This window comes from Nestor notabilis, unplaced genomic scaffold, assembly GCF_000696875.1.
Source record: "Nestor notabilis isolate BGI_N333 unplaced genomic scaffold, ASM69687v1 scaffold613, whole genome shotgun sequence".
Taxonomy (NCBI): Eukaryota; Metazoa; Chordata; class Aves; order Psittaciformes; family Psittacidae; genus Nestor; species Nestor notabilis.
The window spans coordinates 10,498-25,862 of NW_009920427.1; the positions used below are offsets into that span (position 1 = coordinate 10,498).

Below are 15,365 nucleotides of genomic sequence, written 5' to 3' on the forward strand. Positions count from 1 at the left end.
CTCACCTGAACTTGTAGTCCTCACTGGAAGCCACACAAGCTGCCCAGGTGCTATTTCATGTTTCCCTGGACCTCACCTAGCTCTGGACCCCAGGATCTCAGTGCACCACATCTTCCAAAGCTGACTTGCATTACGTGCCTCTTTCTTCAAACCAGCTCTTCAGCCCTTGCTGAGGACACCCGTGACAACAGCGCCTGTGAGGCAGATTCTCTGAACAAGCTGTGTACAACGAAGAGCTGTTAGAGATAGCTGCTTTTTCTTAGCTCAGTGATCTTCTGCGTGGTGCTGGTGGTGTAGGAACTGTGCGTACATGGATTTTGCGGGCCATCTGTAAGGACACGGGGAAGTTCTGGCTAAATCAGGATACAGGCGGTGGGCATCTTACCTGCTGCTGGTTTTAGCCTGGTGTGAGTGATTTCAGTGTCTTGGGGTTTTTTCTCCTCCTCCCTCCCCTCCCCTTTTGTTTTTGTTTGAGCTATCACCAACCCCCAGTTTTCTAACACTTCTCCACAGTCTTCTTTGTCATTTCCCCCGTTGCTGCATTAAGATGCAATTATGTGCTTTAGCTAATTGCTAGTTACTTAATGTCAAAATGCATAATGTGTCTGAAATGTCCTCTGCTTTCCTCTGTCAAAATCATATGGAGCACAGGAAAACACAAGCTATTAAGGTTATGTCTTTTCAGTTTTCCTCCTGATGGAACATATATCACATTTTGGGGTGCACTGTTACGATTATAGGCATTTAAAATGTATGAACCTTGTCTATTACATCTTTATAGTAATTGAGGGACTTTATGTGAAGGCCTTATTTACTGAGAGTTATAAATTCACATTTGGTTTGGCACATACTTAGGGGCTGATAAAGCGAGAAACATTTTCACAGACTAATGTAAGTGGACAGCAGCAAGTGCCAAAAAGCATTAAGAAAATGGGAACCCATTCGGTTCCACAGCTGAATTTACCCCTTTCAGGCACTGAATGCGGTTAAATATTTTATTTCACATACGTGTGAGGTAGGCAGAAAAAGGTTGAAATTAGTTAATGTCATTTTTAATGGCAGATATAATAATGGCACCTGGTCGAAGGAGGGTTTCTCTGTAAGAGTGTTGATTAGTTCACATTGGAACTGTTGGATTTTTACTTTAGAGCTCTGAAGTCCCTTCATTTTTGGCACATTAAAAATTAGTCTAAAAGGAAATTAGAAAAGATACAGAGTCAGTATGTGGGTGAGGGGATGCTCAAAGGGTGCTCCTGGAGCAGTTGCAAATGGGTGGTTGTACCAAGGATACATGAGGAATAGTTTGGAGCTTAACTGGAAAAACATCAGTTTTTCATTTACGTAAACCCTGTTTCATAGTGCAGGAAACAGGAGGGAAAAATAAGGCTGTGAAATGAAACCCAGCTTAATTCTGTTGTTTTTGTTGCTTTTGGAGGCATGACGTTGTAAGGGATAACTCACTATCCAGCCTGAGCGTGTCAAGCAGCAGGTTGGGGAGCTCCTGCTCTCACAGAAGCCCACGTGCGCTGTGGGTTGAGGAAAAACAGCAGAGATGGTCAAAAAGCATCATGAAGAGCCTGTGAAGCCACTGCTCCTGCAGCAGCCTCGTGGGAGGCTGATGGGCTTTGCTCAAACTTTCTGCTTCAGCAGCTTCATGAGGACCATGAAGTTCACGCTGGTGACGTGCCCAAGGTGCGTCTTCAGACAGGTTCTTCCATTGCTTCGGTGGGGTTGGGTGGGGAGAGGTGGCTCTGGGCCAGTGCTCGGGTGCGCAGCCTTGCAGAGGGGCTGCTGCGGGGACAACCAGAAGCTTCTCTTTCTATGGCTGGAGTTCAGCAACTTGTGGGACTTTGGAAAACAGGATTCCCATTCCTGGCAGTTTACTTCCAGTCGGGTGTAAACTCTGTGCCTCACTCAGAACGACAGTAAGGCTGGCAGCAGGTAGATCTGGTTCTGTTCTTTGACTTAGTTTCTCCATAAGAAGAGCAGTCCCTCGGAGAGGATCTGTTTCATTCTGTGGCTTCATAAAATATCATCGGAAAATTCGGATTTTGGCATTCCCCAGCTTTTTCCATCTGAATGACTTGTTCATGAAAAATTTAATGAGCAACCTACCTAAAAACATAAAGCAAATGAAAAGCACACAGGGAGTATATTGTGCTTCATACCTCCCTCCATTCAGCTGTGCAATAGCTGCTAATTTTGCTAGTGTTTGGCATCAGAAAATACTAATAAATGGGGTTTTGTCTATAGCTTTCTGTTATAACCACACATAAAGGAATTACTGAAGTACAACAAAGTAGTAACATGAGAGAAAACACTAAAACTATTCACAGATCTTGCCATTCACCTCCTCCATGTGGCTTCCTCTCATTAAACGTGCCAACAGGGCTGGTTTGGTCCCCTCTTTGGTTTCATGACCTCTAACTGAGGAGAGGAACCATCCACACAGTGTGTGACAAGTCTGGTCTGCAGGGGCACGTTTGAGGCTGGTGTGTCATGGGCATGCTGATGCACCTTCCTGGCTGGGAAAGGTCCTTGGGACCTCTTGACCCTCCCTGCCAGCTTGACCAACCCACTTGGCCAACCCAACCTACCACAAAGTGAGCCCACCACAAGCTTCAGCTCCTTTCCTGAACCATCCTGTTTAATGTACGCTTTTTACAGTGAGACATTGGCCAGACCTCCTACATCTTGGCCAGGAATAGGAAGACAGTGACTCCATGTCTATTGAAACAAAGGGCAACTATGAAATAAAAAACCCACAAGTTCAATTCCTTCTATTAAAAATCCTACAAAATGACAAAACTTTGGACACAGGGGCTTGGAGCAACCTGCTCTAGCGGAAGGTGTCCCTGCCCGTGGCAGGGGTTGGAGCTGGAGGAGCTTTAAGGTCCCTTCCAATACAAACCACTCTATGATTCTGTGATTTGTTAATGAAACCAACCTATGGACTTTGCCACAAACAGACAAGTAGGCTTTAGTTACAGCCTCCTTCCCCAGCCCGGTGGTGCTCTCGCCATTACTACAGTTGTCTTTTCTGCTTTTCCTATCTTACTTCTCTCTCTCTCAGGCTTGGCATGCCCCCAGAGCTTGTTTGCAGTTTCTCTGCCTACCCTTCCTCTATTTCACTGGAGCTCTCGTCTCATCCTTCCAGGCTTATTTTCTCTTTCCAAGCTCTTTTTCTTCCTGTCTGTGTTACTTCCTCATTAAACTCGCGTTGGCTCTCTGCAGCCTGACCCGTGTTTGGCTGGCAGGGAACAGCTCACTGCGCTGCTTTTCGCCTGCTTCAAGTATAAATATATTGATATTTACAGAGCTGCTTGTAAAAATCAATATTGCACTGGGCAGAGCAGAGCAGCTGCTGTGCTGTGCAGCCAGGCCTGGCAGCCTCCAGACGTGGTGGGCTTTAGAGGAGCCAGGAGCAAACCTGTGTTCGTGAGAGCTTGGTCTGGAAGCACTACGGTAGCATTTCTTGTCTTGCTTGTGCAGAGCCATGCTTGTTATGAAAAAGCCTCATTCTGCAAGCAGAGGTGTTGGCTAATGTGGGAGCACTAAGGTTCTTCACCTTCAGTTCAAACCTCCTCAGTGTATATGCTCTTGAGATTGCGGATAATAACTGCCCGGTAATCCCACATGGGAAAATATGAGGAAATCTGCTTGTAAGGCTGGTGGTACCTAGTTGTTTGCTTTAAAGAGTGAAAATGTTACCTTGCACTATTTTGAAAGACAGGAATATCGTCTGTTACAGAGCACGTCCAGACTTTGGACTGCCAGAAGTCCAAAGGATTGTTAGTATTGAAAGGGCAATGACTTCAAGCTGCCAGAGGGGAGACTGAGATGAGCTCTGAGGCAGAAGCTCTTCCCTGTGAGGGTGCTGAGGCGCTGGCACAGGGTGCCCAGAGAAGCTGGGGCTGCCCCATCCCTGGCAGTGTTCAAGGCCAGGTTGGACACAGGGGCTTGGAGCAACCTGCTCTAGTGGAAGGTGTCCCTGCCCGTGGCAGGGGTTGGAGCTGGAGGAGCTCTAAGCTCCCTTCAACCCAAACCCAGCTGGGATTCTGTGGTTCCGTTATCAGCAGGATGATACCAGCAGCTTGGAAAACACTGGCTGAAATAATTCAAAGTGATTTTTTGCCAGCCAGAACAAGACAAGGACTGGGAGCTGCTGGTCGGCTCCTCAGGCAGTTCCCAGCCCTTTCTCTTTGCCTTTGGCTGGTGAGAAGAACTTTGTACTTTTGAGTGACCTGGGGACACCACAGGAACTCAATCATTCAGCATTCAGTTCCCGGAGATCGACTGGGTTTTCTGGCTGCATACAAGCTGCCTTTTAGCACGGAAGAGAAGGGACAAATCCTTTCTGCCATTGCTGTTACCCCATGCAGACGGGAGTTGAAGCATTTGCTTGACCCCACACAGCTGAACAGTCTCTAAACCAAACTGCAGGTAATTAAGTACCCAAATAAAACATAATATTGAGGCTGAGATGATTTCACATCATTTTGAAATATTAAATAGCGTAAAAAATTAATCTGGGAGTAGGGTTTTTTGCCTCTAAACCTCATTTCTTACAGAAAAGTCTAACTTCAGGACTCTGTTTTCAAACCCATTCATTTCCATGCCGGAGGAAAGAAGCCAGTAGTAAATAAATCTGTGAATGGATAGGAATGCAAATTCCTCATGAATTTCACAGCCTCATGAACCTCTGAGCTCTTAAAAGCCTTTGGAAACTTCTTCATCCCGGCTTTATGTGGCAAATTGCAGTCAGTTGTATCTCATGAATTTCTATTTTCCTAAGCACCAGCTTGCTGTCCACAAACGTAATTTTACTAACTTCCTTTCCACTGGAATTTGAGAACTTTATCCATCATTTCTGCCTTGCAGAATGTGTTGGTGTTTTCAGTGCAATACGGGTTGTGGTCTTTAAGCTTAAGGTTGGTACAAACAGTAACTAAATGGTCTTTTTTTCCCTACTGTGTTGTTAATAATGATCTAATTTTCTATTTTCCATGGTAGCTTTTCTGTTATTTAGTGAGGAAATTAGTTTAGTTTTTATTACTAAATATCACTGAATAAAACTTAGGAAGTCAATTCTAATGAAGCACAGGAGGGTCCCTCTGAACATCCAGAAACTTTTGTTCATGGTGAGGATGTTCAGAGAGGTGATGCACTCTTCATTCTCGGAGATACCCTGAACCCAACCAGACAGGTCCTGGGAGCTGGCCCAGATGAGCTCCAGAGGTTACTGCCAACCTCACCCAGTTGGTGATTCTGTGAAGCTTCCTTCCAAGCTTTTCAGCTCATGAGGACATCCGATGAGAGCAGAGTGATGTTGATTCCTCCAAGTTATTTTAACCAAAGACGTTATGGCAGCAGCTGAGAATTTACATGGGCAATGAGTCATTTATTTTTCATCCATATGGGAAAAGGTTAATTGTTGAGGAAGCCTGCTTTTTTTTCCCATAATACCCTAGAATTTCAAAGGGGAGTGAGAGCCTGGCCTCTGAGCAAATCCTTAATAATCACTAGTATTGCAGTATAGATAATATTCCACCTCCATAATTTGCTGAATAAGTCTGTATTTCTCCATTTGAAGCTGCCTTAGGGAAGCTTGATCTAAGACATCATTTTTCCTCCTTAATTTTTCTGAAATATGTATATTCTGGGATAGGTACTTCTTGTTCATTCGAGATACTTTATGGAAATGAGATGAAAGTGCTCTAGCCACACTTTCCAGTCTCCATTATGGAAATAGGATATATATTTCCTTGGGAATCACATATTTAAAGTAATAGAAACTTTTTAGCATTCTACTTTTCTAGACATGCTGTCACCCTGTGGTTGGATCCTGTTAAAGCAGGAGCATCTCTGGTATAATTAACTAATTCCTTCATTAATCTCTATAAAATGTGTTTGCCACTGTGAAATATTCGCTGCAAATTCAAAGCACTTCTAAAAATCTTTACCAGTCACCAGAATGTGCTGCCCTGTTCCCTGTGAAGCTTCCACAATCCTGATGCAAAGTTAATGTTAAAGTCTGATTAATTCCTCTGTATCTAAGGGATGCTCTTGGTAGCTGATGTATTATTGTCAAGGAGCTCTGTGTTTGGTGCTTAAAAGTAGGATGTGTTCCATCCTTAGTTGGACTTCCAGAAGTACGTGGTGACAGGAGAGCCTGGGAAGCTCAGGAGTGCTGCAGGAGCTACCAGCTCCATCAGTAAAAGCCAGGGTGGACCAGGGATGAATGCAATGTGCACACAGCACACAGGTTTCTGTTTAATTGGGTGTATGAAGGGCCAGTGCAGACCTTGGCTTATATAGTCAGGATTAACATGAGTGCTCTTGGTGGACTCATGTAGTACTTCTGGAGCAGAGAATTTGAATAATAATTATGAATTCTAAAGGTCCTTAAATTACAGAAGGAAAGTTAAAATGTCAGCAGTAGTTAAGCACCAGGAGAATACCACCATATGCTTGGAGATGGCTTCTCTGGTTTGTTCATATTTTCTCCTTTCTACTTGGATTTATTCTTTACTATCTGCTTTATTCTTTTATCTGACCATGCTCTAAGTGTTGGAATTAGCTTCTGTTTAATAACCATAATTAATTATTCCAGTGATTTCCATTTATTGGTCTCTCAATATTGTTGATGAAGGATTGCATGGGTTTTTATAGTCCTAAGTACTTGCTAGGAGTAGCAGTGCTTTGAAATCCTCATGGAGCTACAGTTCCCGTTGCAGTAACAAGTACAGGTCAGGTATGAGACATAAAGTTGTCATCAACAGCAAAAGGAATTTAGGAGGTTTGGGGTTGTTTTCTTTGTTTTCCCTTTTCCTCTGTTGATCTTTGAGTCTTGAGAGAGAAGAGGGATGATAGAAGAGTGATCTCGTTGTGTCCACTAACATGACCCTTTGGCCATAGCCATGATATCTTCTGATATCTTCCATGTACATCACACAGGAATCCAGTGATGTAACTTGAGGAGGGAAAGACATTTAAGTGATCATCATCTTTCCTCTTTCAGAAAATATGGGCTTTGAGGAAGACTTGTGGTAAACATCCAGACATCCAACACTAGCTGTTGAATGTGGAGCAACACTTTCAAGTAGGCTTTGGGCATAGGTCACCACAGCCTTGCTGGGTATTAGAGCTGCAAGGTCCAGAGCAAGCTGACCCAGCGCTGCAGTCACCCCTGCTCTGAGCAGGAGGGTGCTCTGGGTAGCTCCAGCCCACTCAAGCTGTGTTGGGCCCTGGGTCTATGTGATTCTGTGAAGCAGGAGCTCCCATGCACTATGTGCTGTCCCCAGGGCTGTTTTAGCAGGTGCCTGCAACAGAAGGAGCCAAGATTCCATTTCCTCCCTCTCACTTGAGGTTGACCACTCTTCCTCTGGCCTTACCTTGTGTAGCACCAGCGCTGCTTCTGCTTCCCCTGTTTCTGCAGCAAGAACTGGTCAGTCCACAGCCATGCTCTTTGCTCCTTGGCAGTGTTCACCACCTCCTTTTTAACTTCAGAGGTGCCCTTAGATGTCTTGCAGCCATCCTTTGCCTTTTCCCCGTGGCCCCTCCTGTATGATTTGAGTGCTGGGAAAAGCTTCTCAGAGCGATGTCAGGTCGATAGTTGAGGAGGTGAGTGGGTGCCAGGTCTGATGGGCTGGGGTGGGCAAGGGAACTAAACCAGGCTGACTTGAGAAACCAGTTTAACTTGTGAACTGGCAGAGTTCTCTGCAAGAAGCTCCTGGAAATGGGTGATCCATAACTGCTGGGAGGCTTTTGATGTGTGAGAGAGGCAGGTAAATACTGTTTTAGTGGAAATGGGCGACAGGAGGGAATAAAGTTTTGTGACAGTTCAGGTGAAGAAGTTTGACGTTTGTAGAGTTTTTTGCAGAGAAAACATCTCGATGTGCTGGTGTTCCCGGAGAATTCGTGGAATTGCATTTTTAATTATTTGTCAAGGGCACCTAGAGTCTTAGAATGTATTATTTTATGTTTTATAGGTTGAAATGGAAATAAATAAATGTGGTTGAGAGCTCAAATGACTGTCTGCACAGTGTGCAACAGCAGTTAAAATGTGTTGGTGCATTAAAAGTATGGAATATATTACAGAAGCATATTGAACAATGGAACATCTCATCTCGAGTGACGCCTTCAATTTTGTTTGCCTACCCTGAGCTATAATTAAGATTGACAAGGTTATCCAGAGCAGGAGAAGAAATATGACAAGAATTTTACATATGTTGACACATGATTTAAGAACTATAAGAAATTAAATTTCTGGACAACAAATATGAACACAATTAAGACAAAGCTACTTCAGAAAAGGCAGCAAATATTGGGGAAGGAATACTCAGACCATGAGCTCTTCACCTGGTGGTTGTGCTGGTCTTTGCGGTGCTGCTTCTGCAGCAGAGTCTGAGGGGCAGCCCCAGGGCAGACACCAGTAGCGGTGATAATGGACCTGGTGTCAACTGGGGTGGGAGAGCAGATGGACAAGTGCTAGCAAGAGGTTGCAGAAGGGCTGGATTTTTGTGTTTGTTGCTCTCAATGAGAAAAAACACTTTTGGTCCAAAATATTACTAAAATAAAGATACTATAAATCATATAACTTTTTAAATATGATGTAATGATAGGCTATAAATATAAATAAATATGCATTAAATACTCCAGGTGCATGTATATGCCAAAGCATGTCCAAGAGCCTGTTGGAAGTCCTGTGGCCCCATGGCCAAGCTGGCACAGAGACTGATAACCATGGTTGAAGCATTCCGCAGCCATAGCTACTCCAGTCTCTGCTCCTCTGGGTAGTCTCTCAGCAGAGCAATAGGTTTCCATTATGTTTTGCCTTAGCCACCTCTGCAACGGTGCCAGGGATTCCCCAGACTTCAGGACAGGTATTCCTGGAGCACACACAGAGGCTGGTACCACTCAGCCTTTCAGACAGTGCCTGTGCTTGTCTGATGGATTCTGAAATGTAACTCCCTGTGTAACTACAGCTTTTCTTTTCCCCATCTGCTCCTACTTGTGTCTAGCTTATCTGCTGCTGCTTTTCCTGAGCATGGCCAGCATCACAGACTACATCTTTCATTCCTCTTTTCCCTGGGGACTAACCACCTACAGCCTATTTCAAGATCTATTTTCAGCTCACTAGCAATTAACATGTGATATTGCAATAAATCTGGGCAGCAAAATTATTGGGTCATTTCGCTGAGCTGTCCATTACAGCTAAATACGCAATCAGGCATCTGTGATGGTGCACGGAGCCAGCCCTCCAGTCCATTATCCTCCGGTCCACGGGCAGCCAGAACCACGCTTCTGCACACACAAACAGGGCTGCTATTAAAAATAGTGGAAATAATGAAGTCGATCTTTTGCCTGCATATAAATACAGGGCTTTCAGTGGAGGCAATTTGAGCTGAGCATGTGGAACAGTTAAAAGCCAGGACATTCTTTTTTACAGTTGTCTGCAAATATGTAATTTATGTACAATTATGTACATAAATTCTGTTTTGTACCAACACAACCAACCAAGGCCAAACACGTTTCTGTTAGAAACCAAGAGGATCCAGTTCTCCAGTCTTTTTGCAAGTGCTGCCATCCCTTTAAATCCCCAATGTAAATCTTTGTAAGCAGGCCCATCCACTTAATTCCCACAATATGTGTAAATTTATCGTCGGCACGTGTCAGCGTCCCATCAACACTTCCACTTCCCTCCCTCCAACATGTGCCGTGATGTGGAGACGTTGTCACTTGGACGGTTGAAGCAGGAGGATGTGATGGGAGGTTTAATCTGCTCACCCATGGTCCCTGGCTGGGCTGAGCATCCCGGTGCCCTCCGCCAGTCTCCCTCTTTCTGCAGCCCTGTCCCAAACCTGGAACCCAGCAGCTTCCAGAGCTTGACTATCCTGTCAAAATCACAGTGTGGATTCCCTGAAACACAGTTCTGCCACTTTGCCTTTAGGGTTTGGGTCTTTTCTTCTTATCCATCAATTTTTACACAGGTTCTTCCCTGTAACCAAGCCTGGGACTGACTTATATTTCTGCCTAGAGAAGTCAGGCAAGCTCTGAAATGTGCAGGATAACAGTCTCTTTTGATTAATAAGATTTTATACGATATTTATTACTTTAATAAATGAAAAACCCTCACTAACCTTATTGCAGATACCTCTATATCCCCCCAGTGAACATGAAGACTGATCTCTGAAGAACACTGACTGTGTAGCACAGCCCCATTCTGAAAATGTAAATAGCTAAATAGAAATATTCTATATGCATATGAAAGTTTTTCATATGGTAGTAACAAGCTGGTTTGGTCAATTTCCCTGATGTTTTCTTACGCTTTTAGACAAGAACCAATACAATATTTAGGATATGTCTCCCCATAGCTTCAGTCCTGTATGAGTTTGAAGGTAACTATGGCTTAGGCAGTGGTGGCAGGTGACTGTGGGAGCTTGAAGCTCAGCACAGGCAAATTTAACCTGTTCCAGAAGAAGGTGATTTTCTCCAGGGTTGTGCCCAGTGCAGCCTCTGTCCAGTCTAAAGCTCCCTTGGGTGTCCTGACAACCCATGGCACTGGGGCAGCAGCACAGACCTCTCTCCATCCCTGTTGTGTTCCCATGCTCTTCCTTAATAAACCAGTAAATCTCAGCTAATTCTCTCTCCCATGTTATAAATCAGACTAAATCACTGATGTTTGCCTCACTGTCTGTTAAAAGAAGCTGTATGCTAAAACTTTGCGATGGAGATGTGATTTTAAGGCACGGAAAAGAGGTTAATGCCTTTGTGTGTGCTTTCTAGAAAGGTTTTTCATTCTGGAGTTGCAGATAATGCTTATGACAGAGAAGCTGATTAATCTCAGTTGTACGTGGCTCTCAAAGATTAATAACCTCATTCTGATTCATGCTATTTATGGTGCAGCTCAAATGTTTGGGTTTTTTTAAGTGCTGGAGAGATGTAGAGCAAATGTTTCCCAATCACTGCAGCTCAGCCCCTGGACTATATTCTACCTGCTCTTGGAATAGTTGCTTAAGAACATGTATTGATTTCTACTGCTCTCAGCAACAGCACTGATGGAACTAACAGTGCATCGGTAGACGTGTTATTGCCTGTAGGGATCTGGTTTTTCTCCTTGCTTCTTTTATTCCACTGCTAAAGTAAGGTCTTTGACACTAGTTCTTGTATAAAAATATGTTTGCTTATAATATATTGCTTATAATAGGGTGAAGCCTTTGTTCCCATTCAGTGCTTGTCAAAGGAATGCTGTCAGCTGGTGCAGTCTGCTGGAAGACGAGTTGTGGTGGGGGAATAATTAATGTTGGTGCCTCTTCCCTGTCCGTGCGCACCTGGGGACAGCTCCTCCTGAGCAGGTCTGTGCCCCCGGATTTGTGTCCTATCTGCTAATGAAACAGCAAGAAAAGGAAACTCAGGAATCTAAAAATGGCTCAAAGCAAGCAAGAGGCTGAATCCTCTGTAAGCTCTCTGGGAAGCAGCATGTAAAGCGCTTGTCTGGGAGGGAGCAGGGAAGGTGGATCAGCAATCCTAGGCAATGAAGCTGTTTTAATGAAGTCACTTGCAGAAGTCATGGTGAGGTTCCTCCTGTGGTTTCAATTATTTCTGCCCCAAACACGGTCAGGTTTGGGATTGGTTTGTTTGATTCCTTCGCTTTGCCGGCACTCTGAATTCAGCGTTCCTCCGAGAGCCCAGCTCAGTTCGTTCCAGTTACATTTGATAACGGGGGGAAAAAAGGTTGCTGTGTTTCATGCTCTGCAGGGTTATAACCCCTCAGCATTCAGCGAACACTTCTGCTCATGCTCAGGATATAGAAAGCCAGGCTGGCTGACCAGCACTTCTGAGGCTCAGGGAATTGGAGAAGGAAACGTTTTTGCTATTAATTTTAATAAACACTTATAAATAGATGTGTTTCATATCATAGAATCAGCCTGGTTTGGGTTGGAAGGGACCTTAAAGCTCATCCAGCTCCAACCCCCGCCCCGGGCAGGGACACCTTCCACTAGAGCAGGTTGCTCCAAGCCCCTGTGTCCAACCTGGCCTTGAACACTGCCAGGGATGGGGCAGCCACAGCTTCTCTGGGCACCCTGTGCCAGCGCCTCAGCACCCTCACAGGGAAGAGCTTCTGCCTTATACTGAATCTAAATCTCCCCTCTGTTAGTGTGTGTGTGGGGAATGAATTATTAAACAAGGTAACATTGCTGCATAGCTCTTTTCAGAGCAGTATTCCCTTTTCTCACCTAAGATGCTCAAGCCCAGCAAGAGCAGAGCAGGGTAGAGGTTAGAGGACAGCAGGATGTGCAGACATGAAATCCTCATTACAAGCAGCCTTCCACCGCCCCCTGACCCTGTTCTGCTGGCTGTTCCCTTGCGGTCTGAAACCCCAACTCCAGGCAGCATGATCCTGAGCTAACCAGGGCCATGTTTCAGATGCAGCATGGCATTAATCCCTGGTTGGAGCAGGCAGGAAAGTACTGAGTTTGGCTGATGCTGGAGAGGGATGGATGGACGGACAGCCCAACAGCACAGCCTGGGGACAGCTCATTCACCCCATCAGTCACTGCTTGTGATGCCCTGCAGTGTCTGCCTTCCCATCATTCACGATATATTTATCTTTAATGATTGTGCTTTGGCTGTGATTGATTTTAGCCTTCATTTAACCACCTTTCTGAAAAGGCACAGGAACCATCCATGTTTCTATATGATGACTGGGGAGGGACTCTTCATTAGGGACTCTAATGGTAGGACAAGGGGTAATGGCTTTAAACTTAAACAGGGGAACTTTAGGTTAGATCTAAGGAAGAAGCTCTTCACAGTGAGGGTGGTGAGGCACTGGAATGGGTTGCCCAAGGAAGTTGTGAATGCTCCAACCCTGGAGGTGTTCAAGGCCAGGCTGGACAGAGCCTTGGGCAACATAGTTTAGTGTGTGGTGTCCCTGCTCATGGCAGGGGGGTTGGAGCTAGATGATCTTAAGGTCCTTTCCAACCCTGACTATTCTATGATTCTGTGATTCTATGATTATTTCTATTTAATGATTACATTTCTGCATTATGATTGAGCAACCTGCTCTAGTGGAAGGTGTCCCTGCCCGTGGCAGGGGCTTGGAATTGGATGAGCATTAAGGTCCCTTTCAGCCAAACCCAGTCTGTGATTCTATGACAGTTACATAGTGATGTACATACAGAACTTACAGGGACACAGTTATTGAATTAGTTATCATTTTATATACACATATTGGTACATACAGATATGGCTGAAAAGTTCTCAGCTCTTCTATCCAAATAGGACTTTTAGTGTGTGTTATATGCTTTCCAGTGTGATTTCCTCACCTGTTAATACACTCAGCATCCTTACATGCCTCATACAGACGTTATCAATGGTGGATACATTCTATAAAAGTCTCATTGTTCTGATGTGAAGTCGTTAACTTTCAAACGGTACAATTCTCTTTTTCCACCTCTTTTACAAGTAAAATGAACAGGCAACATGTTTTGATGATAAATAAGCAGGCTGGGTAGTTTTTTCAAAGGGAAACCATAAAGGAAAAATAAAAAGAGGAATTCCTCTTAGTTGTTGGTATTAAAATGCTTGTTTATAGGTGATGTGCTAACGGGAACTCCTCAAGAACCATTCCATGTTACACACAGGTTATGCAGATGTTCTCAAGCTGGATCAGGCTTTGCCTTAGAGCAGCTGTAGAAACTCAAGTCATCTCTGCAGAGATTCAGATGGTATAGATGGATTTCCCAGTAATTATAAGTATAGTTGTGTGTAGGCAGTCAGTGACTGCTGGTGTGGACAGGTTGTACATCCTTCCTCTGTGTGTGCTATCACTTGTTCGGGAAACAAACTGTGCTGAGAAAGGCCTTTTTTCTGCAGCCAATAAGGGTACATTTGGTTTCTCTGAAATTAGCTGTTGCTATATATTAGCTATAGATTGGTACATCTTAGCTATCGGCTTATTAGCTATTGAAATGAGTTATTTAATTCCTCTGAAATTAATTCATGTCTTTCATTTTCTCTGAAATTATATGGAAAATGATATTTCTCATCCCTCCCTTTTCCACACAAGGTTGGACTGAGTGATCCTTCGAGCCCCCTTCTAATCTGGGCTGTTCTGTGCTTCTAGGACATGACTTACGGCAACAATACCTAAACACTTTCAGGGCTGTGGTGCAAGTGAGGCATCAGCCTGAGGACCTGCATCTGCATGGAGACATCAGGCAGTGCAGGGTTCAGATGATGAGTTTCACTCTGCCCGCATGCAATGGTGGTGTAGCTCCGGGGTGAAATCCTGCCCTTGCTGAAGCCAGGTGGCCCCTAGGCAGACTGGAACAAAGACTTCATCCCTTGTTATCTCCCTTCCAGCACAAGTGTAATGCAAGCTTGATTTTGCCATGTGCAGGCAGTGCTGTTGCCATCCTACCTGCTCTAAACCTTGTCAGGGTTTTGCTTTAGAGCAGTCTAGGGGATCAAGTACATATTCACATAGTAATCACCATTCACATCTGCTGAGACCAGTTGCTATGGATGGCATCACTATTTCAAAGGCAGGATTTGAATGCCGTCAGCACAACAACATTAATAACTGCGTGTGCCAGATATAGGTCTCTTAACAGAGCAGATCTCTGGAGCACACAGAGACAAGTTGGGGTTTGTGCCTCTTCCCTCAAAGCCAGTCAAAGGTGAGGTAGTTTCCAATCGGTTGCTTTTGTGTTACAAACAAGGATCCACAGCAGCAATTAGGAGCAGACAGAAACCTGGCTCTGTGCTCATTCAGAGGACAAGCTCTAGGACCAGCTCTGCAATGTAGTGGGAGATAGGGGGAAAAACCAGCACATCCAAATCAATAGCTGTGATTATCTTGCAGTAACGGCCCGTAATGGTCGTGGGCCATGTTCTTCAGGCTGGATTACAGAGGAGAGCGCGTGAGTGTCTGCTGAGAGCAGATAAAGAGCACCAGTTGAGTGGAGATGGCGGTTTGCTCAGTGATCGACTTCCTCGGCTGCCTGCTCTGAAAGCTGAACTCCTTCAGTAAAATTTCTTTTCACAACGAGTGAGTCAAGTGGAAATGCAGCATGAGAAATGAGAACAGGCTTCTGAGGTGCACCAAGAGACGCTCACCCTGTCAGCAGTGCAAGGACAAAAAATCACAAGTTGAGGCACGACATTTGAAGATGAAGATACACTTAATGCGTCATCTCAGACCTACAACAACTCATTCATGTCTTAAGCTTGGCTCAGGTTAGAAGACACCCATAGGCCAGTTCTTGTTTTCATAAAATCATGGAATCCCAGCCTGGTTTGGGTTGGAAGGGAGCTTAAAGCTCCTCCAGCTCCAACCCCTGCCCCGGGCAGGGACACCT

General features: G+C 44.7%; 1 protein-coding gene across 1 annotated transcript in view; it reads left to right on the top strand.

Moving 5' to 3' along the window:
* Positions 1-1,552: 1,552 nt before the first annotated feature.
* Positions 1,553-15,365, top strand: part of LOC104402712 (neuronal growth regulator 1-like) — a gene marked incomplete at its 3' end in the record, with an annotated part of 74,745 nt that continues 60,932 nt past the window's right edge. Inside the window, exon 1 of the mRNA XM_010010660.1 lies at positions 1,553-1,692. Within this exon, the coding sequence (XP_010008962.1) occupies positions 1,553-1,692 (140 nt within the window). The remainder of the gene's footprint in view (positions 1,693-15,365) is intronic.